Here is a 24264-nt window from a genome sequence, read left to right as displayed (position 1 = left end):
ACTCATTTTGTTAGTTGTTGTAGGAAGGATAGTCTGTGGTTTAGTTTTCAGCGAGTATCATGACCTGATAGTTTTGCCAGTTAGATGACCACAAACAGCCTTTCTGGCTTTATTTCTTTTTCTAAGGGTTCAGCCAAGATTTCTTCCATTTGGAATTTGCATATTATTTGTTCTACAGACATAAGGGGAAGTATGTTCAGGTCATAGATCATGACCCTGGGAGGTAACTTTGGCCCACCTGCCTCTGTCTTCAACAGATGACTGTGCTGCTCCGGTGGCTTAAGTTTGGGTTGGAGGAAAGAACTTGATGTCTGCACTTTCCCTCCATTGCTGTGCAGGCTCCATCTCTTTTCTGTATTTCTACATCATCATGTGCCCAGACAAGGTTGTCCAAGAACTCATCGTGCCTGATCCGTGAATCAGTCGGTCTAAGATGCCATAAAAGTAATGTGACTTTGCAAACACCACCCAATCCCTTGGGAGACTTACCGCTTCTGGGATGAAAACTTCCATCAGCTCCAGAAACTACAGCCTCAAACGCATATGTAATTGCCCTACTTGGCAGCCCGGTTCTGAATCATCCTTTTTCCATGGCACAGGCTGTGTGAGAATTGAATGCACTTGGGAGTGAGTGGGTTTGGTGTTTTGCTTTAGCCTCTGTGTGCCTAGCTCCATAGGTTTGTTTTGGGTAACACTGGCTCACTCTTTACAGAGGGACCTGTAGAGCTGTTGACTCTCTCCCCTATAACTTCTATTTTTATCTTTTTTGTCTTTTTAGGGCTGCACCTGTGGCATATGGAGGTTCCCAGGCTAGGAGTTGAATTGGAGCTGTAGTTGCTGGCCTACACCGCAGCCACAGCAATGCCAGATCCTTAACCCACTGAGTGAGGCAGGGATGGAGCCTGTGACTCATGGATATTAGTTGGGTTCATTACCGCTGAGCCACAATGGGAACGCTTCTTTTTTTTTTTTTTGTCTTAACTCACTTCTTTTATATCACCAGCAGGGTTCTCTGACCCATGGGCAGGTTGACACAATCTCAAGCAGTAAAATCTTCCTAAGGTTTACAGAGTGAAGAGGAAGTCAGGTCTTCTTCCTCCACTCAACCCCTCTCCTCCCTCAACTCCTTTCAGGACATGGCAAGGCATTTTCTCTGCTCCATGGACACTTGCAGAATTGGGATGGGTGGGCTTACTTGTAATCCGAGTCTCCCTAGACTTGGCTGTAGGACTCCTGAGGTCTTATATTTTCTCCTTCCTTATGGGGAAAGTGGCAGCATTTGGGGATGATTAAAAGCAATTCAGAGTTCATGTGTTTCAAGAAAAACAATAATTTATTGTGGAATGTAGCATCATTTTCTATTCTTTTGGTTTTATAATTATTTTTTTTTAAAACCGTTTCTTAAGTGAATTAAGTGCTGACAAGCCATTGCCTCTAGGGGATGGTAACATTACCCTCAAATTCTCACATACTTTTTATAAATAGGAGTATCATGTAATTATCCTCCCCTCCTCTGCCTTCTCCTCCTCCTCCTCTGCCTTCAAATCTGGCGACAACTAGTTAATTTTGAAACTGCCAGAGAGATTATTTCAGTGTTACACTGCACCTCTGGGAGAAGAATGGAATTTCATCTTTTTTTTTCCATATGCTGACAAAAATCGCCTAATTTCAGAGGGCAATGATGTCACCAGCTAATGAGCAAACTATTTCTTTCTAAACAGATGAGTCCTTCCCTGGCTCCTTTGTAAAGTAAGAAAAAAGCCCCACAATCTGTTTCATATTTTATAGAGTTACTCTGACAACTCATAAACACTTTTTAAAGTCACTCTAACTTCTTTGAAAGAGTGAAGCTAACTTTTCTATCAACCCAAAGAATAACACACACTGACCTTTGTGTCTGTAACCAGAAGTCCCTGCCATGGGCCTGACTCCCCTGACTGGTGGTCATCGATGCTGAGCTTGAATGTCCCCAACCCGAGCCAATATGCTGCCCCCAAGGTAGGGAGTGACCTTGAATGCATCACTTCTTGGACCAGTGAAGGAAGATCAGGCACGTTGGAGAGGTTATGAAATCCAGCTTGGAGAAGAGGAGGGCCACGAAGCGCCTGTTGATTGGTGTCACATGCTGTTTATAAAGGCAGCAGCAGCAGCTCGACTCTTCTTTGGCTGTCCAGATAGGCAGGCACCTAAGGTCAGCTGGGGCCACCTAAACCCTGGACTTCCAGGGTCACATAGGAAATGCTCCCAAACCCAGGACAAGTGCCACGTCCCCTCACTGGAGCATACCTCAGTTTCCCCAGCCAGAGATGAGTTCTCCCACTTCTGAATCCCTGTATCTCTGTTCTTCTCACACGAGTATCACCGTTGACTTACATTAATCATGCTCGAACCTCTCCCGGGGCCTCTTTTCACCCCAAACTTGTAGATGAGAACCTGTGCAAGTCCAAGTAAAGCCAGCTCACTCATGTTTTGATCCCTTGCTCTTCCTAATGTCTTGAATCAGTACAACCACCCACTGATTTCAATCAGGAAGTATCTGTTTATTACAAATATAGATACTATTTTAAATTATCAGAGTTCCCGTCGTGGTGCAGTGGGAACAAATCCGACTAGGAACCATGAGGTTGCGGGTTCGATCCCTGGCCTCGCTTAGTGGGTTGAGGATCCAGCGTTGCTGTGAGCTGTGGTGTAGGTCGCAGGCACCGCTTGGATCTGGCATTGCTGTGGCTCTGGTGTAGGCCGGCAGCAACAGCTCTGGTTAGACCCCTAGCTTGGGAACTTCCATATGCTACGGGTGTGGCCCTAAAAAGACAAAAGACAAAAAAAAAAAAAAACTAAGTGGAAAAGAATATTGGGGTTTTTTCTTGACCTGTGAAAATGATTTTTTTTTCCTGCACATATTTTTTTTATTAAAGTATTGTCAGTTTACAATGTTGTGCCAATTTCTGCTGTATAGCAGAGTGACTGACCCAGTCCTGCACATATGTACATTGTGGAAAAGGGAATTGTAATGTTCCTTGTTGACAATCGTGTAAAGAAATAGGCACTCTTTTTTGTAGTCAGTAAGGAGGGATTTTTTAAAAAACACGATGTTTCTTCTGAGCAAATTGTTAATATGTATCAAAAGACTTAACTATATGCCCATTCATTACCCATCAGTTCAACAATCTAATCATTTATTCTAAAAAATTTCATGTATTAGATGCATTAGAAATTTTACAACAAAGTGTTCACCAGAGTATTTTTTGTGTGTGTGATATTGAAAAATTGAAAACCTACAGATGCCCAGTGATTGAGGGTATTGTTTAAGCAAGTTATGATGTACTTCTGTGGCTGAATACTGTTGAATCATTAATATATTTTTGTGTTTTATTTGTTGAATATTTGTCAGTGTGGGACAATTTTCAAAACATATTAAGTGTTTGTTTTTGGGTTTTTTGGTCTTTTCTAGAGCCATACCCACGGCATATGGACGGTCCCAGGCTAGGGGTCTAATCGGAGCTGTAGCTGCTGGCCTACGCCAGAGCCACAGCAACTCGGGATCCGAGCTGCATCTGCAACCTACACCCCAGCTCACGGCAACGCCGGATCCTTAACCCACTGAGCGAGGTCAGGGGTTGAACCCGCAACCTTATGGTTCCTAGTCGGATTCGTTAACCACTGAGCCACGATGGCAACTCCAAAACATGTTAAGTTTTTAAAGCATGTTATAAAACAGTTTGGACAGTGTACTTTGAGGGCCCCAGGGTTTCTCTAAAGGAACCTTTAGAGGCCGCAGTGTGGCTGAGAGAGAGTCACAATATAACTGGACACTGTGTCTTTACTTACACCCCGTGTGCATGTGAGGGAGACTTTGGGGACCTTATAGTGACTGGGGGGGGGGGGGGTGGGGGTGGATAAAGATCACAAGGTCATCCTTTTTTGCTAAAAAAAAAAAAAAAAAAACCCAAGCAAACAAACATTCAAGTTTAGAGAGTGAGTGAGTGTCTGTGTGAGAAAAGAGGGACGATATAACCCAAAATATTACTAATTTTTCTGAGTCAGAGGATATAAGTGATTTCTCTTAGTCCTTTTTCTGTATCTGCATTTTCTAAAACTTCTACTTAAAAGTATATTGTGTGCAACGAGGAATAAACCATAACTGTTCCTGAAATACAGATAGAGCAATGGGGACATGACAGTGCTCATTGTCCTCGGAGCTGGGTGAAGAGCGAGTCATACTGTGATAACCATCTATTGGGCTAAGTCCTCAGATGAAATCTGTTGGGTTGTGAGGCAACCACCCAGCCTAAGAAGATGAGGGGGACATCCAGGAAGGCTCTTCAGAGGAGGTGACAGGTGGCCTGAATCTTGAAGGATGAGCAGGAGCTAGGGGAGTAGAGGGGGTGGGCAGAGATTGTGCCCCAAAAGGGATCTGCAAGTACAAAGGTGTGCAGGCCCGTGAGAGATGGGGTATCTGAGATTCTGTGAGGAAGGTGGAGGGCGGAGTCAGGTACTTTGAGAGGCCAAGTCCTTGCAGTGCCTGCATCGCTGAGCATAACAGACACAGAAACTGGAAGGAAGGGCTCTGACCATGATGTCCTATATTCCACAATACAGCCTTCGGCCTTTGCTCTAAGGACCTAATTAATGAACAGTTCTCTCGAGTGCGATCAGGTGCTCAGATCTGTCCTCAGCAAATCTGTACACTCCCGTGGGGTGGGTAAGTCCAAGTCCACCACTCAGTGTATGAGACCGGTGACACCTTCCCTCGAGAAGTTCATGTGCCCTGTTTCCACCGTCCCTCCACCAAGAAGCTGCCCAGAGTGGCCTGGCTCAGCCTAGTATTTCAGATATTCCGCAGTTTACTCTGCTACACAGCACGGGCTGGGAGCGATGGGGCTGGAAAGTCTCACCTTCTTTTCACATAGATCACATACCTATTTGCCATGGGCCCTCTGTGGGCGGGCCCTGCTGGGCACCCCACATACAAGGAGGGGAAGAGACACAGTGCCTGTCCCTCTGGACTCTTCTGTCCTCTGGAAAATAGCCCTTGTTGAGCATCCATGGAGCTCCCTACATGGAGTGTCTCCATAAATACCTGGCTTCTCCTCTGAGAGTGGCGGCTGTGACAGTTAAAAAGCAGGAAAGGAGGAGGAGGCCATGTAGGAGATGGGTCCTCTCAGGAACCCTAGGAGGCTCGTCACTGCCTATTTTAGAAATGAGAATTCACAAGTGGCATAAAGGGAACCTCAGCCTGTGTCTGCAGGATTCCCGAGTTCTGGCTCCGTATCCTGCTCAGCATCTTCTCTGCATCTAAACAACCTGTTCAGACCCAGCCCCAAATGTTGGCCATTATCACTTTCATGTGTTTTCCTTGCCTTTAGTGTTTACACAGCACCTCAAACAGCTATTTGCAAGAATTAAAATGTCTTGTTTGAATTCTGATCAGTAATAGATAGGATGTAATAGAGCACTCACCAAGCTCCAGTGGTCGATTATACACAGTTCTATACACCATTTGTAAAACAGCAACACTTTAAGACAAATGCTATCAGACCAAATTTACATGGAGGAACTCTAAGACCCATAGAAGTCTAGCAATTTGTCGGAGGACTTAGAAATGAATCCCAGGCTGTTCTGGCTCCAAAGGCTCCAAGTACTTGCTCACCATCTTGGGTGGGGGGTTTACACATTTTCTTAGTTTTCATGAAGTATCAGGGAAATGCAAGCCAGACTTTCTGCAACAGCCTTAAAGAATTTTAAGTGCGATGGTGCAGCAGTGGGGTTGTCAGACCTGGGTGAAGAAAGCCCGGGTCAAGGTGTGGTGGTATAAAACCATGAAGGTTCGCAGTCTGCCTCTGCCATTTATTGCCTGGGAGAAAGACATGTGTGCAAAGACTAATTAAGCACAGTGCCGGTTGATCGTGGGCATTTGGTAAGCAGGGGTGTTTGAAGTCCAAGGACGGGAAAGCACCTGTCACCATGGGTGGCACGTGTGGGTCCTCAGATGGTGATGGGAAAGGGAGCGTATGTGGAACCAGAGAGGGTGTGAGGGAACGGCTTTGGGAAATGGGAAACAGGCAGCATAGGGCAGGTGTGGTGAGAAATAATAGGAAATACCATAAGTGGTGGTGGGAGAGGTTGGGGGGAAGGGAGTTTCCTGCAGAGTGAGAAATGCCAAAGGGACCTAGGAAAGAAAAACAACAGGACAAGCACCCAGGAAAGAGCTCTGGTGGTCTCTGGTACCTGCCAAGATCTCTGCTGTTTGATGCCCTGGGAATTGGCGGCTAGGACTGCACTGTATGGATACATTTGAACATAGCCCTGAAAATACAGACCTGACTTGCTACTCGTGTTGTGGGACTTCATATGGGTTTTCAGTCCTGCCTTTTTAGGTGATGTTCTGTTTAAGTAACAGCATGTGATGCTGCTCCCCAGATACCCCTGCGAAAACTCAGTGACCCCTCTGGTGACAGAGTCCCCATGCTTACACTTTAGGATCCAGGAGAATTCCGCTGCTCCGAAATTGACCATTGAAACAATTTGTTAAGACAGTTTTAGAAGCATCAATGAAGGGAAACATCTTCCATTTACTCTAGCGGTTAAAATAGGAAAGAGAAAAAAAAAAAAAGGCGGGGAGAGAGAAAGTGACAGCTTTAGGAGAAAACCACAATCCTCAGTTTCAACTCAGTAATTTCAAAAATAGCCCTCGGAAGGTGTCTATTTTCAATCGTGATGCCTCCCTTCAGGGGTTGTTGGGAAGACTTTCTGCAAAAGAGATCTTTTTTCAGTTCAGTCACTTGTGAGGGGTGAGTCCTTGTCCCGGATTTGCTCAGATTCTCGCGTTCTTTTTTTCTTTCTCTGGAATTCCATAGACAGTAATTAAGGAACTGGAGGCCAGCGGGAGGTCAGGGAGCCTTCGTCAGTGAAAACAGGGATTGTTTGCCACGTACAACACTCCCTTTTTTCCTTGTGGTGAATAGGAGATTTGCTTAGAGCTGATGACTTATGCCTTTCTTACAAGTTGTGCAGTTAGCGAGGAGCCGGGGGATCAGGCAGCAGGCAGCGAGCAGCTAATTGAAACCAGTGCCTTCACTTTCTTCTCCCTCGGATCCTAAGCTGTGCCGGCGGAGCCTGTCCGGTCATGTAACTCCCAAGGAGCATGTTCCGGGAGCGCCTGACCGTCCCTTTGAGATTGCAGAGGTGACAGCAGGAGTGAAGACGCTCTCAGAGTGGGGAGGGGGCGGGGGTCCCGGACGTGCTCAGCATCCCCCCCCAGGCCTGCTAAATGCCGAAGCCGGTAAGTTCTCGGACTTGTTTCGTGGAAAGGGGAGGATGTGCTTTCTGTCCCTTCAAGGAAAAGCTTTTTTTAAATTGTTCCTGCCCTGGGATGCCTCCCTCTTGTCTATTCAGATTCTTCCTTCTTCCCTTGTTTACTTCCATACCTTGTAACCCAGAGACTTCTTTCTCAGCTCGCTCACCCAACACTAAGGCATGGCTTTTGGAGAATAGTGAACAATATTTGGAGAATAAAGCAGGCATGCAAGGGGATGGCTGGACGTGGGTTGAAACTTAGTTGCCACTTGTGGCGGCTTTTCCTGTGGAAGACTTGGCTTTCAGCAGTGTTGCTTATGACTTTTCATAAACCTCCGATCAGTTTCCTCTCCTGAAGCTTAATGCCCTTGACATTGTGTGAATTTCACAGGCAAATATATTGCCGATTTGAGAATACTTTTCAGAAATGCTTAAAGATAGTGTTCCGTGCGGGGCTCTGGGAGAGAGAAGTTGACTTAGTCTGGCCGTTCATCTGGACAGCGTGCTACGTGGTGTCCGGAGCTGTCGAAGCAAACTGAGTATGTGTGTTTCTGCGAAAGGCGCAGTTGTAATCCTATGCTCAGAAAGGTTTCCAGTGGTGCCCGAAAGGGTTCTAGCTGCTCCATGCAAGTTTGGTTTAATCTTCATCACAGCGTGTGACCCCTGTGCCTGCATGACTGTGCCACGAAGCTTTTGGAAAGCGTTTGTTCTCGCACCCCATCGTTTGCAAGAACTGTTTGTTACAGGGTCAGGCGAGTGAAGCATCTGTTACCAACCTGCAGCGACAGGCTTCAGTTGAACAGGAAGGGGATACTTTTAGTTTGCTCCAGATCACTCATTTTTGAATCTACAGATGCTCTTAATTGCGTTTGTTTTTTCTGAGCATCCTTAGTGTAGCTGCATTATAAAAAGTTCTCCACGCTGGCTCCGTGTCTTTCCCATTAGAACATTGCAGATGTGTCAAGGACGCACATGTTCCAAAAGAAGCCGAGAAGGAAGAAGGCTCCACCCTCCATAGCGAGCCAAGCGGGCCCCATAGGCTCCTCATTCAGCACCCTGGCAGGAGAATGGTGTACTCTCTCTTTAAAGCAGCTATAGTTTTGTGCCTTGGCTTGGTCAATTTGTTATGGTTTAAAACTGTGGAGCCAGCTGTCTGCAATCTGATGTAATGTTGTCATAGCAACCAGAAATGAAACACTTAAGCATTCACCACAGAATTACTACATATAGCATTAGCCAAAGTAATTAAAAGTTGAGCCATATGGGCTTTCTGGTGGAAAAATCTGCAGTAGAGAGGCTGGAAATCAAATGTTTCTATTTACAATATTGTAAATCCACTTTTCCACAGCCTTTGGTGGGATAAATTAATTGCCTTTTTCTAACTGAGGATCTGGGGGTGGGGGGGTGCGGTTATCCAGATGATTTGAGTTTCTACCTTCTAATTTAGAAGGTGGTCACATTAAAGTTTATTTTAGCACTCTGCCCTGGGCCAAGACAGGGAGAGGAAGAGATACTATTTGTGTTTGAATGTGTATAAACATATATGGTTATTTTTTCACTTTAGTGTATTTAAAACCTGTTTTATAATGGCTGAGACTCTTTCTTAGAATCAATCATTCATTTCACATACAATGAAGATTTCTCTCCTCTTCTACAAAGTTCCTCTAGGTGGGGAGATTTCCTTTCCATACACACATGTATTTCTTAAATTTAAGAAAGTAAAAAGAATTCTCACACATAACATCATTGGAGGTAGATTCTGAATAAAACAGCAAGATACATCTTTTTTTTTTTTTTTTCCAGCATTTGGGAAGTGGCAATGCTCATTTAAAAGGAGAAACATAAGGAATTGAGGCTTTCCTCCCCAGTTTAATAGAAAAATGCATGCTGTTTACAGACTTTATGTTGAAACAGCTGGAGAGAATTTTTTAAAGGCAAATATTTCACAACTCTTTTTCCTCTGGACTCAGGAGGAAGTAAGAAGTCAACACCTCTCTCAATAAAAAGCATCCTTAAAAAGCACTGTTCAACTCCAGTGACTTCTAGTTTCACTATTTTTTAAATAATAAGGTATCGATATCAGGAATTACTTTGGTTTTTTACCCTATATTTTTCTTCATATAAATTGTGCTGCATCTATTTCATCTAGTGTTCAAGCAAACATGATAGTGCAGAGAAAGGGTCATTGGTTCCTGTGAGTTGTCAGTGGCACACACCCCCAAACGTTTAATTTTTTAGAGGAAAAAAATAAAAATAACTTGAATTCAAAGTTCTAAAGAGTTCTTGTTTCTCAGAACTAGGTGCAACATGTGAAAGCAATTAAATAAGTACCTGGAATATGCTATTTTTCACCACAGCGGATCTGGGCAGAGGAAAGTGGGCTTGGTGGGGGCCCGAGGAGTCATTGCCTTTTATCCTGTTGTTCTGGTTTAACTATTTTGATTTCTCCTGAAAAATTCCTCCTGGTGGTACGTTTGCTACAGATGATTTGTGTCTTTGTGGACTCAGGATTTTTGTACTACTCCTTTCTAGATCCCATTTCTCTTTTTACCTCTCCCCCAACACTGACCCCCCCATCCCCCCACCTCTACCCCCCCATCTCCCCACCAGCGGCAGCTCTAAGCTGGGTGTGAGTGATTTTCATCCTGTAATGTAGCTTCCTGAATCTTGATTATCTTGTGTTTATTTCATTTTCACGTGACTCCAGGTTTGTTTGTTTTTTTGTTTTGTTTTGTTTTTTTTAATGTGAGGGTTGTAGATACGGTCTAGATTTGTAGGTACAGAAGCCTTCTGTCATCTATTGTTGATTCCTCTTCTATTAGAAGAACTTGGCTTTTGGGATACCTCAAGAAGGCAGAACGTTTTTCAATGTTATGTGTAATTCCATGCACTGTGGTTTTGTTCAGGTGCCCATTACCCAGAATGAGGGTTAACCAAGTTCTCCTTCCTCTGTTTGACCACTCCAGCCATTCCATCACACCAACAGTTCATCCAAGTAAGAGTGAGATTCTAATCAGGCAAAGCCATTAGGTAGGAGAAGCTGTACTTATTATCTTAATATGTTACATTTAGAACAAACACATCAAGCCTGATTGCTGGCATGCAGTGTATCCTTCCCCTGTTTTCTGTGGGGGTCCAATTTCTACTCTTTGTTACCAGGTAACCAGCAGTTAACTTTGATTCTGAAATGTGTATGCAACATTTTATCTGAGAGATGGAGAGAAATCAGAGGTAGACACTGATACACTTCACCAAAGGGGAGTCCTGATGACTTGCCATTCGTGGGTTATAATAATGATTCTTTAGCAAGTGAATGGCTTGCTTATAGTCCAGTGACTCCAATGCTGGCAAGTCCAGGGCCAGGACAGAGGCCCAGAAGTGGGTAGTATACCCCTTACAGAGGCCATAGTGCTGCAAAAATAGGCACATTTTTAAGCCAAAGGAATAAATATAAGCCCTAACTCATTTCCTCTTGAACTGTTCTCTGCTGGCTCTTGCTTACTTATTTTATGGTCTCTAACATTGGGATTAAGGAGAGCGTTTCTGGAGGGGTGGGGGGGTCTCCGTATGAGACCCAATGTTGGAGGAGTGATTTGTTCCTGCTTCGTGTTCTGGTTTGAGGCATCGCTCTCCCTCTCCGGCAGTGAACTCGGTTTGAGGAAATGGAGAGCAGGCTGCTGGCAGGATGTGCGGGATTGGCTGGAACTGCCCCTGAGCAGCCGGCCGGCCAAGGCTGTGCACTTCCGCCGGCTCCGCGCTCAGGCTCCCGGGCCGCCGCAGCGCCCAGCCCCGGGCCGCCGGGCCATGGAGCGGGAGGCGCCCATTGCTTTTTTCCCGTTTTGACCAGATAAAACAGGGGAAGCTGCACGTTGAGTGTTGGAACTGACTTGGAAACGAAACGCTCATTTTGTTCACAAGGACAGGATTGTTTTTCGCTTGGGTCACTGCTGTTTTTCCCCCCTCCCTGTAACGTTTGATACTTGAGGGAAAACAGCTGGGCTGAGCATACTTGCATCGCTGCGGAACGAAACGGGATGCTGGGGAATATGGACTGGACTGTGTGGCTTTAAAGGTCAGCTTTTTCCCTTGTCCCTCGTGGAGGAATGCAGGGTCTGTCCCCATCTTCGCCTTGTGAGCTGTCGGAAAAGGGCTGAGAGAGGCGGAAGGAAGGAGGGCTGAGATGCGGCAGTCGGGCCGCACAAATGGGCCTGAAGGCGGCTTTGTGTGTCTCTTCCCCTTTCCTGCCCTGCTGGTTTTGATTTTTGGGGCGGGCTGAAACAAGTCAGCAGAATTGGGGTTTGGAGAAGTAGTCAATGACCACTTAAACAGCAAGTCCTGAGGGGCCAGACAGAGGAGAACCTGGCTCACACCCCAGCAGTGCAAGTAGAATGACAGGGGCAGCCTAAGAGGGTGATCTGCCGGGGTTCTCTAAAAGGACCAGGACGACACGGAGACAAATGCACCCCATGGCGGCCCAGGGCACCAGTGTGCGCTGTGGTGCCCAGGACCTCATTTGGCACTGAATGAGACCTCACGATGATGGTACGTGGGGCTCCATGAACCTGTCGGGCAGCTTTGTCGGTGCCCCAAGTTCAGCTGCAGAACTGCCAAAGTTCAGACAGGCGGAGAGGCTGAGCTGCACCCGGCAATTATCTGATTAACTTTTCCTTTGTTTCTTTGCCAGTCAAGAGAACAGTCGGATGATGAGACGGAGGAGTCGGTGAAGTTTAAGAGGTTACACAAGCTGGTAAACTCCACTCGCAGAGTGAGAAAGAAACTAATCAGGGTGGAAGAAATGAAAAAGCCCAGCACCGAAGGTAAAAAAAGCAAACTCCACCTTGCTTATTCCAGAGTGTATCATTTGGGTCTGAAGATGTCAGGCAGAAAATGGGTTGAGTTCCGGCTGAGGCTGGCAGAGGGAGCATTTGGATCTGTTGTGTGAGCAGGGCAAACACTCCGTACCTTCCAGAAGGAAGGATTCTGCCATCCAGCATTCCAGGGGCTTAGTTATCTAAGTATTACAGAGATGGAAATGGCTCGTGTATCGCGGTGAAGTCTTCTCAGGATGTGGTGCAGCTTTAATTTGGACCTTCTACCATTTCATGTAAGCTTTATTTTAGGACATCTTCTGAGTGTAAGCCTCTACTTCCAAAAAGACTAAGGTTGTCGCCCAGTGAATTTAGTGCAAATGTGATTTACCTCCATCTGGAACAAACATCTAACAATTGAGGCACTTAATGTCCTTTCAGATCTCTGAGATAATTTGATCTTCCTGTAAATGGTCTCAAGTCTCAGTTCCACTGAGGCTTTAAGGACCTCCCATCCTAAGTGGTCTTTAAGAGCTACCTCACTGGCTAAGCCACTTGTCAGAAGAGCAGTGTCAAAAGGGGCATAAGCTGGGATTTGTTGTAATGAATAGTTAACCTTTGAAGTGTAATGATGACAGTTCAAATCTCAACCGTGGCCGTTCTTCTTATTGTTTAGTGCAGTGCATTTACAGCAGCCTGTAAAATTCTCCCAAAGTGATGCAGTAAAAGAGTAAGATTTCCTGCTTGAAAAACAATAAGTGAACTGAAAGAAATACTGAAAAGAATCTGTCTTTGTCCCCCCGCCCCCAAAAAGCACATTACCTATTAAAATGCCATATCTGCTTTGTGGGAAATTTCAAAAATGTAGCATGTAGATGAAAAAAATACCATTGCAGAGGCTTTTCTGTTGTACTTAAATCAAATCAAACCCTGGAGGGAACCGCATTCCCCCTTATTTACATGAGTGAGGGTTTCTTATTGTTATTTTTGCTGGGTTTTAAATATTTGTTTGATGTAATTATCCCCAAGAAGAACATAGAAGGTAAGGGGGCTGCTGTGGGGAAGTGGAGATTAAAAGGGAAAAAGGAAAGAAAGAGGAGAGAGACAGAGAGGGGTGGAGTGGGGCTCTATCTGCTTTATGGCCAATTTCATAAACTTAGAGTTGTGCTTCCTTCCAGGGTTTCTTTTAGGTGTCCTTTGCGTGGTAATTCTGGGTGCAGTGCTGATTTACCTTTGCCTGTCCATCGGGGTTTCACTGTACAGAACATAGCCTGACTTCCTCTCATTGTAGAAGCTCTTACTGAAATCACACACGGTGTCACTTGGTGGTAATATTAAGTAGAACCATATGGAATTGCCATCACTCAACCTTGGGAGCCATCGCACTTTTAAAACAAATCTCATGTACACTCGCCAAAATTAAATCCCATATATCACGCATAGATGGGTGGGTCTTGTCCATAAATGAGATAAGTGGGTGAAGTCCCTGGGCCTGGGCCTGCCACCCAGGAGCCCCTTCATGTAGGGTAGTCATGTGAGTTAGGGCAGGTTTTCCTGTAGCATAACATTTGTAAAAGCACAGAAGTATTCCCATTTGTGTATTTATGTCAGAAGAAATCAATTCAACTGTCTCTCAGAGATATAGTTGGAAACAAAATGGGAAAATATACCAAAAGAGGTAGCAATAGGGTAACAAGTAATAACAATATGGTATTTCAGCTCTGAACTTTGATCCACTGGCTATGAATTAGGTGTCACAGATAGAAGATGGATTTAGTGAATTTGAGTCCTGTGGTGTCTGTGGAGCTGGGGTGCTGGGAACAGGCTTGTCACTAATGCCAGGAAAGGCGGCAGGTGTGTGCACAGCTCAGGGCATCTGCTGCAGGCTGCCCCTAGCACCAGTTCTGGTGGTGACCGGAACTCTACCACTCCTGCCTGGTACAACTCTCTGAGGTCTGTCATTGGCAAGAGAACTGGTGTTAGTATTGGAGAGGCCACCTTGACATCTGCTTCTGCAGAGCTGGAAAGATTTACTTTTTGAGTAACCCCTTCTCCTGCTCCTGGACCTTCAAAAAGTTGATCCTTTGGACTTCCTGCACGCCTGTGCCAATACTAAGCTGTCTGAATAATAAGGGACATTTATTGAGCGCTTTCTGTGTGCCAGCCGCTTTTCCAAACACTAGATTTTATGTTCCTTTTAATATGTCATCTTCAGAATAGCCACCAGAGGCAGGCACTGAGACTGCCCTCATTTCACAAATGAGAAAACTCTGACAGACACAAAGAGGGGAAGTAATTTACTCATGGTCACTGAACCAGCTGGCCAGGGACCAGAATTAAGTCTGAGTAGCCCGACTTCTCTACGTCCAGGTCTCCACTCTGCTCCCACGCCATCTCTCAGCCCCCAGCTCTGGAGTCTTGCAAAAGCCAGGAGAGTTACAATCCATCATCTAGTCTCACCCTTGTAACTTGAGTTTTGAGTCCTTATCCAGGGCCTGGATGCCCCTAGACACAGTGAAATTGAAGGCCAAGGCACTGCCCTTCATCTGCCCATTTCTGTGTCTTTTCCTAAAGCTGATACCCACCCACTCTCTTTATTCCAGCTCATCTGCAACCTGCTAATGACTCCTTAGCTTTTCAGCTTATAACGTGCCTTCCCATACTCTTTTCACTTACTTTTATCCTCTCAAGAGCCTTGTAATAGATATTATGAAGATAGGGAGGCACTGTTACAGGAGAGGAAACTGAGACTCGGAGAGATAAAGGAATGCCCACAGTTGCAAAGATGGTGAGTGGCAGAGCCAGGGTTGGAGTCTAGGGCATCAGTCTGTGTTCTTGGCATTAAGTCATCCCATATCCTACCTCCTTCTTCCCATCAAAATCTCCGTTTCTTCCGTATTCTGATTCCAGCTGGGCAAAATAGATAAAGGTCAATTATGTGCAGCAAATCGTACACCAGATGATGATGGAATGAGCACATCTTGATTGTCATTCTCCCAAGAGGAGGACAATTATAATTTCAAGTCAGAGGCAAATGGGAGAGGTGATGCTCTAAACCCACAGAGCCAAGTCCAGGCTGGGTTTCAGGTCTTGGGTCAGGCACAGCCAAGAGTCAGGATTGCCCTCGGCACAGTCTAAGGTGGCCTCTTGGGAAGCCTTTGCCATATTTCCCTCCAGACTCCTTTACCAGATGCTGTCTTGCCAGAATCAGGAAGTAGAGCTACATATGTCATGGGCATGTGTGAACCAGCTGGTTCCGAACTTAAATGTCACAAGGAAGTATTGGAATCACCAGTGACAGCACCAAAAATGGACTCTGTAAAATTTCCAGATCACTGTTGAGTCCTTAACTTCCCCAAAGCGCCTAAAGACTGTGGGTAGAGAGGGGCCTCCGCACACCACTGTGGACTCCTGGGCTGAATGTGAAAGCGTGATCCGCTTTTATAGAGGAGTCCGCTGTTGGGCTGCCCTGCCACCAGGCTGTGCCTCTCGTCTCTGCCCCATCACTTCATCCCTGGAAGTGGAGCATTGACTGTATCCGGAAGAGGTTGCGATTTTTACTTCCGCCAACATCAGCACCCTTGGCCTCCATTAGTTAGAGGTCCTGAGGAAGGAGCAGGAAACGCTCATGATATTTGCGCACTGCTTCTGGTCTGGCCGGTATCTGCCAGACCCAGAGACCCTGCTCGTCAACTCCCTTGAAAGATCTGGGAATCTTATTGAGTGAATATGTTTGTGATGCAAGCAATGGAGTAACTTTGGACCGGATATAGGGTTTTGTTTTGTTTTGTTTTTTTAATAAATTTTTTTGGAGCATAGTTGACTTACAATGTTGTGTTAATTTCAGGTGTTCAGCAAAGTGAATCAATTGGACTGGATATAGTTTTGAATGACTCTCCCTGCCACCGTCTCCTTGACATCTGAGTCAATCTTATGTTGTATTTCATAGTAGCCATTCTTTTCTCCTTTGTAACCATACTTCCCATCTGTCGGGAAAGTAAGAAACTTCTGGAATGTTAAAGCCCTCTTCCCAATCATCTTTCCCCCCTCTAGAGCAAGCCGCCCGCTCCCTTTATCTCTGACATTTAGCCACACACTGGCATCCCAGTCCCAGTTGGTATATTTAACGCCATCCCACTGTTCCAGGGCACTTGGTATTTTTTCCTTTTCACAACTCAATTGGCAGAGAGCTGCCGTGCTCCAAAGTTTCCTTATAATTAAAGGGACCCAGCCAGTTAGGATCACTACACCCAGAGTTTGACCTACTTCTTTTCTCACATCTGTTCACATAACACATGCAGAAAAGAACTCAATTTTCCTGCCAGCAAGTCCAAACCTTTCCACTGGGCTCTGGAAGTCTTGGCTGGATACCTGGCTCCAGGGAAGGCTTCAAGAGCTGGAATCCTTGAGACGAAATGGAACACTCCATGGGGCTGCTTGCGTGTCCAGGCCCTTAAATGCCCTTGCTGCTTCGAAGTAGGGCCTGCCTTGGTGGCGATGTCTGTCTTGGAGCACCCAGTTCCCTGACTTTTTGTGTTAGGCTTGTCAGATGGGGACCATTTGTCGTTGCCTTTAGAAGCTACGACCCTTTATGGCGTTTCCTCCCCCCGACTTCTCCCTCAGTGATTTAATTACTTAAATGGCATATGTACCAATTAAGAAAAAAAAAACAAACCACTGTCAGCCACATTGCACCCTGACTATAAAAAGCCAACCAGACTCAACAGGAGGGCCTTTCAGAAGGGGGAACAATTCTAATTCTTTAGCTTCTGAGGATTGCACTTGCAAACTGGGAAGGATGATTATCCTTAGAGGCTACATATCCTTAAATATAGGAATAATGATGGGCTTAGAGTTTCCAAATGGTATTTTCTAGTAGGTCTGTTAAGGTTTTTGGTCTGTGAAGATATTAGGGCGGGGGCGAGGAGAAAACACATCTGAAATCTTTTACCATTAAGCTTGTGTGAAACCATACACTTGTTCAGTTTGGTTGTTTTCTTTTCTACGTACGTTTAGTTGAGTGGGAGCCAGGTTTATGGCGAGGGAGTGAGTGATTGTGGGGGGCGGACCGCTGTGGTTGCCCTGAGGGCTAGCTAATTTTTTTGCAGGGCGGGGGGCTTCAAGACAAATCTGAGCTGTGAGAGAATGCCAAGGTGTGATGACAGGAGACCGTGACCGTGTCTGTGTTGATTCCCTCCAGGCGGGGAGGAACAGGTGTTCGAGAACGCCCCGGTCCCCGACGAAAGGTCCGCCCTTTACTCCGGAGTGCACAAGAAGCCGTTTTTCTTTGACGCCTCTCCTGAGAAACCTCCGGAAGATGAAGCGGACTCTCTCACCCCTTCTCCATCATCCAGCAGCCTGGACACCTGGGGAGCTGGCCGGAAGCTGGTCAAGACCTTCAGCAGAGGAGAGAGCCGGGGGCTGATCAAGCCCCCCAAGAAGATGGGGCCGTTCTTCTCCTACCCCGAAGAAGACAAGGCCCAGAAGGTGTCCCGCTCCCTCACCGAGGGGGAGATGAAGAAGGGCCTCGGGTCCCTGAGCCACGGGGTAAGTACCGATGGGGTTTGCTTCTATGACAGCCACCGTCGGCGGCACCACCTGCTGGTGTCCCTGGAGGAGGTTCAGAGCGTCCGGAAGCAGATCCGCTTGAAGAAGACGGATGCTAATTATTCCTGTTCCCGAGCTTTCCTCTGCCAGCGTCCCTCCAGAAAAGGCGTGACCAGCAGCACCTGTGACCTGCAGCTGCTCCGGCCGAAGCCCAAAGGGGGCGGAGGCTGCGGCGGCCCCGGCCGGAGGGGGCGTGGGCGCCCCACGGTCAGCGAGTTCAATGTCACGTACGTGGTGGAGCGCAGCCTGTACAGCCACCTGAACCTGACCCAGCTAGTGCGTCCTGCCGCCGACAGGACCCTGAGCAAGGCTGAGAAGCAGGACCTGAGGCGGTGCTTGCTGGAGGAGGAGGAGGAAGCCAAGAGGAAGTGGGCCGCCACAGTGGACCGCTGTACTAAAAGGGTTCTCTTGAGAATCCACCAGAAGTCCGTGAGTCACAGAGAGACGGTCACGGGGATGGCCTTGTCATTTCTGTGAAGTGCCGTCAAGCATTATGGCCTTTCTTGCTGAGCCTGGCATCCTTCCCCCATCCCCGTGGTCCCCGCCCCACCATCATCGCCTCCATTCCTAACCCGCTTTCCTTGAGCCATGGCTTCTCCCTCTCTCCCCTTTGTCCTCCTGCCAGTTGAAGCTTTTTCATTAAAACTAAACACTGAAGCCGATCCAGAGAGGGTTCTCTCAGAATACAGGGGTGGGGTCTGGCCTCCTAGAAGTGGCTGTCTTGAGTCCCAGCCATCATGTCACTTGACCTCAGAGAAGCTGATTCGAAACAGAAGGACGTTTTGCCCTTGAAAGAGATGCATTTTCTCTCAGTTGATTAAAGCTATAGGAACGGTCTCATCATTCTCATCACCCATTTGGTGCTTTGGAAAATGTTGGAAAGTATATTTCTTTTATTACTAAGGGCCGATGGAAAGTTCTTAAATCTAAAGGGGAAAAACAAAATCAGAGCTGTTTTTCTTTTACTTGAGTAGATTTGATGTGCTTATCTTTTTAAACAAAAGGCTCAGCATTTAGAAATGTCCCCCACTGCCCCATGGATTTTTCTATACATAGCTAGGAATAAAGTACTTACTGCCAAATAATTAAATGGTCTTCAGCTTTATTACTGAATTATTGGAGACCTGGTACAGTTTATTTTCAGGGCAAAACTTATTGAACTTGAGAATCTAGGTATTTAACATCCCAAATTCCCACCCAACTTTTAGTTTGCACAGGCGCCCACTTAAGTGGCACCGTGCAAGGAGGCACTGTGGGCTTGCTGGCTTCACTAGCCGTTGGCACCTTGCTTAATCCACTTGGGGCTGCTGGCCTCTCCCCTTTTAAAGGTCTGAAGGAATAACCTATACCGCCACCTCCTGTGGTGGCTTCTCCTAGAATATTCCTTCGCATTATAAGATGTTCTTCTCCAGATGATTGCTGTCATTTAAACTGATTCCATCGGATTCTGCTTCTGTGGAAATGAGACTGACTGATGAATAACATCCTTTTTTATTTTTGGTCTTTTTTTTGCCGTTCCTTGGGCCTCTCCCAGGCTGGGGGTCGAATCGGAGCTGTAGCCACTGGCCTACACCAGAGCCACAGCAACTCGGGATCTGAGCCACGTCTGCAACCTACACCACAGCTCACGGCAATGCCAGATCCTTAACCTACTGAGCGAGGCCAGGGATCGAACCCGAATCCTCATGGTTCCTAGTCAGATTCGTTAACCACTGAGCCACGACGGGAACTCCTGAATAACATCCTTAAAATGACCTTCTATGTTCTGAAAGGATGCTTAGGTCTGTACCAGCCCTTAGGTTTCCCAAATATTCCCACATGTGTTGCCTTTCTTACTGGATCTTACTTTCTCTCTTTTTTGCCCCATTGTTGTAAATCTTGCAACACTTTTAACATTATCACTAACAGCTTTTCCTCTGGCTCTTTCTCCATCATGGCAACAGTTTGTGTTTGTCTTTGTTGTAACATAACAATTCTTTGTGTCACTCGTTCAGTTCTCACCCACAGATCTTTTTTGTAAAATCTTGTGGCTACCCAGTGTTGGTATGATTTGTTTTTTGAGAGGTGTTCATCTGCCTCTGTACCTTTGACATGGTCTTGATAGAACAGTTCCATCTCTACTCTGTGAAGTGATGGCTCATCCCCATGAGTTTAGATCACGTAATACTGAGAATTTTTCCAATTGAGTGCCTTGAGTGGCTCATGTGTTCCTCATATTCTTTGCTGCTATGTTAATGATATAACTTCAAGAGGACTTTCTCGCTAGAGGTCCTATTTCCAAGATTTGTGCCCTTGTGGGCCGTCGTACCCACATTGAGGGACATTGAGTGTGGACATCTGGACAGACTTGTTTTCATGTGCCAGTTTCAACCCTTGTCAAAGTGGCGCTCTCTAGCCTCCATCCCAAGTAATCCGCTTGAGGCTGGATATTTTTTAACGACTATGAGCTCGAGGCAGTACTGGACAGTTTCAGTACTTGCTGAAATATATGTTCGGTTCCAAATTAGAAATGTATGCATACCATTTCTCATAAGCATAATTGGACAATTAAGAAAACAAAATTTAATTTTCTACTTATTCAAAGAACCTAGGGGAAAATAAGTGTTTTAACAACAGAAAGAGGTTTTTCTGTGTTTTGTTTTGTTTTGTTTTCTTAAGGGATTAAGATAATATCTTTTTGCTTGGTTTACTTCAGGTTTTTTCCCTTCTTCTTGTCATATCTCTTTCATTTTACTGAAAAGTGTTGTGCCCTTTACTCTTGAACCTTGATCTTTTTGTCTTTCAAAAAATGCCATATTTGCTTGATGAAACCTCAGGGAAATGACAATGCTTTGCACTCACTGGAAACCGTCACTTGTCTTGCTTTTTATTTGGTCATTCAGTTTTCGTTTGGGGGAAGAGACGTGCATGACATTTCGGAATTTTGCCCGTTAAAAAAAAATTCAGCCCTCCCCCCACCAAAAACATGTCTTCAATTGCATGCCCATTCCATTGACCGGCTCTCCTCATCCACAAGCATCTCTCTAGAATGTTCTTATAATTATCTGTGCAGGAGATGGTCGAACTTGAAAAAACTCATTTAGGCTTCGTTTATGTAGCCCGCCAAAGTCAAAGATTGGTCTGCCCTCTCCTACTGTTCTCTCTACCGTCTGTTTTCTCTGTTGTAAGCGTGCTGCTTTGGTAAGTCCTTAATATTCCAGAAAAAGCTTGAGATTAGTTCAAGCAGTGCCAACTGTTATATTTTATTCATCCTCCTTTGATAAAGAAGAATCGGTTCCAAATATCTCAGCATATCACTGGGAGAGGTTTTAGTTGTTAGTTATGAAAACCAGTCCATTCTTTACTCTCAACTTATTTTAGGAATAAATGCATGTAGCAGGCATATGAAGACATAAACGAGCTTCTAATTTATTGCAGTTATCGTTTCCACATAAATTCTTTGTCAGTTATTTCATATGCATCAGAAATAACATGCTGGGCTTCAGGGCTGCAGTTGATGCTGGAATTCAAAGCAGGAAAGCACAAAAGCCATCAAATGATGAGGCATCTGGACGCCATACTGTGTCTGCAGAGCCCTGAGTCACAGGAAAAAACTCGAATAAAATCACTGCCTTTGCAAAAATGAGAAAATGTATTTGGCACTATAAACTGGAAAGAGAAAGTTGAAGTTAAAGCTTAGTCCTGAGAGATGGTCATAGCACTGCTTGCAGATGAGGGGATTTGATGAGTGTTTTGTATACAGGATCTTTCTCTTTTTATAGAGATAGGTCCACTTCAGTTGACTGTAAGGGAAATCAGATTGTCTATTGATGTTTCACATAAAATTAGAATAACTCTCCTTTGAAATCGTGTCCATGGTAGATTACTTAAACCAGCAGCAACAGCTTTGGTGAAGGAGAAAAACAGCTGCGTGATATCCTGAATGCTGGTTATCCCGGCGAGCCTCCTGCCGCGCTTCTGCCTCTCTTGGCTTCTCCTTCTGCCACACCTGCCTTCTCTCACTTTTTGGCCCATTCCTGGGATGGCTCTGGTTTACAGGGGAAGCTCCCAGAATGTAAGGCCCAGAAGTAAGCCCAGTTCTTCATTCGCACATTTAGCCTGTTGCCTAAGCCTAAACTTGAACGCAACAATTGTCAAGACAAGCTACCAAATTCTCAGTGTGGTGTTTTCAGTAATGAAAGAAACCAGCATTCCTAGAGTGAGGCTTTGTACCAGGCAGTGTGCTAGAAGCCTCAAATCTAGGTTATAGATAGTATTTTACTAGTGAAGAAACCAAAGCTCAGAGAGTTTAAGTACTTTAACTGTGGTCACACAGCAAGTTAGATGGCAGAACCAGTCTTTGGGTTTTTTGTTTTTTGGTTTTTTTTTTGTCTTTTTGCCATTTCTTGGACCACTCCCACGGCATATGGAGGTTCCCAGGCTAGGGGTTGAATCAGAGCTGTAGCCACCAGCTTACACCAGAGCCACAACAACTTGGGATCTGAACCGTGTCTGCAATCTACACCACAGCTCACAGCAATGCCAGATCCTTAACCCATTGAGCAAGGCCAGGGATCGAACCCAAAACCTCATGGTTCCTAGTTGGATTCATTAACCACTGAGCCACGATGGGAACTCCCAGTCTTTGGTTTTTGTATGATTCCAAAAACCTAGGTATTTTTTTCCCCTAGATGTTTCTGCTTTCTCAGTTATACATACGTGTGTGTATTTTAAATAAGCAATGTTTATAGTATAAATTATGACTTTCCTGTCCATTTCTTCCATGTATTAGTAGTTAGAGTTCTCTGAGAAACAAATCTGTTATTGAGATTTTATTACCAATTTCTTAAAAAGAGAATCAGTTGTAACAAAAGTTAGTGTGCTTTGAATTTCTCCTTGTTCTTAAAGATTTGGGGTCAGGGGGAGGTGGTGCTTGAGTAGCTTTTGCTCGAAAAACAACAGAGAATTCAAACCAAGTTCTGGAAAAATTAAAGCCCTGAAACATAAGCAGTTCCAGAAAGTTTGAAAGCAGCCGAAAGGACAATCAAGGCGTTCTTTATAACATCAGTGTTTTCCCTATTGAAATGAAGGAAGTGCGGTCAAAGACAGTCCCAGAATCAAACTTTTTCTTTCTGGGCAAATGTGGTGTCTTTCCTTCCTACAGTCTGAGGAAAGGGGTCATGAGGAATTCAGTTGCGCAGTTAGATGGGAAAGTTAGCAGCATTTTTGGCGAGGTCAGGGAAGCAATGACTGAGAAATCCTCTGGCCTGATTAGACTCTATTGTAAACATAACCTTTTCCCCTCCATCTCAGCAATGTAAAACTAAACAGGACAAGAGTCTTCGAAAAGCCTGCTGTCGGAGGCAGGGCTGTAGGACTTCAGATCTGGATTCCCGAGACCCCTCTGAGCAAGGGGTTCTCTAATGAGTTTTCCCTCATTCACTGCTATATGCAGCCAATATTAAGGGGACTGGAAGGGGATTCTGTTGCTAAGAGACAGGGAATCTTAGCGCACTTCACACAGGTATGTTGATTGTTGTTGCATTTTTTTTTTTTAAACCAGTGGGTTTTTGTGAAGGGGATTCTGAACCTCTGGCGTAGGCGCAGTTCCAATGGCCTGTGGAAATGCAAAATGAGTGACGTCTCCTGATAACATAAATCATGGATTTTTTTTTCTTCATCATTCCTCATTCCTTACGTCCATCGCGTAACTTTTTGTGACTCCGTGATGTCTTGCACGAGGGAAACGCGTTGGGTGGCTGCACTGCTGGCCGCCGTAAGCATAACCGGATTATTCCCACCCTGCCCTCTCCTTTCCACAGAGAACCTGCAGTTTTGGAGGCTTCGACTTGACAAATCGTTCCCTGCACATCGGCAGTAATACTTCAGACCCCGTGGTGAGTGAGCATCAGAGCACAGCAAAGGGTTTGTTTGGATCAAGTGATGTGGTTGACGCAGTTTCGCGTTTGGTATCTTTGAGAGTCACTGCTGGGTAACGGCGCTGCTCCTCGGGAATCCTAAGTCGCATTTGGAGAGAAGTCCTGTTTCCCCACCTCAGTCCCCTTACTGTTGCCCCTGAAGTGAAATGATGACCACCTGCAGCTTCCATCTCCCTCTTGGCAGTAGCTGCATTTCTTTGATGGCTTGGTTTCAAGGGTTCTTGGAGTCACAAGTGCAGATGAGCTTGGTTTCTATGGTGTTAGTCATTGGTGCACACGTGCTTTTTGTCCACACCAGTTGCAAGTGGATGGGGCTGTTACACACAGGTAGTGCCATAGGATGAAGCCCTGGGATTTGGGTTCCAAGAGTATGCGCCAACATTTCTGAAAGCCAGCTTTGTCACAGGCCAGGTGCGTAGCCCTACCTTAAGCCTAGGTCTTTCTGATTTGGGGTGTCCTGAAGTGGACCCAGTCCTTGTGGGGCAGAGCAAACCAGACTTCTCAGGGCCAAGGTTACTGCTTCCTCAGACCTGTCTCTGGATGGTAATCTAGGGACAGACCTCTGAGGTACCCAAGTTCTCCCTAAGGCTGAGGTCCCAAGGATGTAGGTGTATTTTCCATACAGTTTTGTTTCC

The 24264-nt window shown here is 45.6% G+C and overlaps 1 protein-coding gene across 4 annotated transcripts in view; it reads left to right on the top strand.

The window, feature by feature from the left end:
* Positions 1-24264, top strand: part of SASH1 (SAM and SH3 domain containing 1) — a 202847-nt gene that overhangs the window by 149575 nt on the left and 29008 nt on the right. Inside the window, exons 1-4 of one of the 4 annotated variants that reach the window (XM_047769982.1) lie at positions 6693-7282; positions 11981-12113; positions 17305-17651; positions 23513-23587. In XM_047769982.1, coding sequence (XP_047625938.1) covers positions 7271-7282; positions 11981-12113; positions 17305-17651; positions 23513-23587 — 567 coding nt within the window. In that variant the 5' untranslated portion in view covers positions 6693-7270. Of the gene's footprint in view, positions 1-6692; positions 7283-10907; positions 11369-11621; positions 11839-11980; positions 12114-17304; positions 17652-23512; positions 23588-24264 lie in introns of those variants that run through there. The other 3 variants (XM_047769984.1, XM_047769983.1, XM_047769981.1) reach the window with 3 other exon arrangements.

This window comes from Phacochoerus africanus, chromosome 2 (assembly GCF_016906955.1).
Source record: "Phacochoerus africanus isolate WHEZ1 chromosome 2, ROS_Pafr_v1, whole genome shotgun sequence".
NCBI lineage: Eukaryota > Metazoa > Chordata > Mammalia > Artiodactyla > Suidae > Phacochoerus > Phacochoerus africanus.
Note: the sequence above shows the minus strand (reverse complement) of the source record. Positions and strands in the feature narration are given on the sequence as shown.